At 68.5% G+C, this 572-nt stretch overlaps 1 protein-coding gene across 1 annotated transcript; it reads left to right on the top strand.

The window, feature by feature from the left end:
• Window positions 1-5: 5 nt before the first annotated feature.
• LOC104993027 (leukocyte immunoglobulin-like receptor subfamily A member 4) lies at window positions 6-568 on the top strand (the record flags this gene model as incomplete). Its single annotated transcript, XM_010846145.1, has 2 exons — window positions 6-98; window positions 321-568. Coding segments are annotated over 2 exons (341 nt in total), but the record flags the coding sequence as incomplete, so codon positions are not given.
• Between the last annotated feature and the right edge of the window lie 4 nt (window positions 569-572).

Consider the following 572-nt stretch of genomic DNA (forward strand, 5'->3'; position numbering starts at 1 on the left):
GGGCCGGTACAGATGCTACGGTGGACACGGCCTCTCCTCCGAGTGGTCGGCCCCCAGTGACCCCCTGGAGCTGCTGGTGGCAGGAGAGGAGACAGCGGGTCAGTCGGGGACCAGACTCTGCACAGGCCCCACCGGGGAGCCCCAGGGGTGAGGCTGGGACCAGGGGGAGGGGTCCCAGGGAGGGACAGAGAGACAGGGGTTGGGGAGGGGAGAGACTGAGAAACAGAGACAGCGCTGAGGGGCCAGAGAGGCCCACAGAGTCTCGCTCAGAACCCGGGCCGGCGGCCGCACCCCCTTCCTCTCTGCAGGACGGCTCAGAGACAGACCCTCCCTCTTGGTGCGGCCGGGCCCCTCGGTGGCCCCCGGGGAGAATGTGACCCTGCTGTGTCAGTCAGGAGAGAGGACGGACACCTTCCTTCTGTCCAAGGAGGGGGCAGCCCATCGCCCCCTGCGTCTGCGCTCCCAGGACCAAGCCGGGCGGTACCAGGCCGAGTTCTCCTTGAGCCCTGTGACCTCAGCCCACGGGGGCACCTACAGGTGCTACGGCTCACTCAGCACAGACCCCTACCTGC

The sequence above is a fragment of the Bison bison genome, unplaced genomic scaffold (genome assembly GCF_000754665.1).
Source record: "Bison bison bison isolate TAMUID 2011002044 unplaced genomic scaffold, Bison_UMD1.0 scf7180017490650, whole genome shotgun sequence".
Taxonomy (NCBI): Eukaryota; Metazoa; Chordata; class Mammalia; order Artiodactyla; family Bovidae; genus Bison; species Bison bison.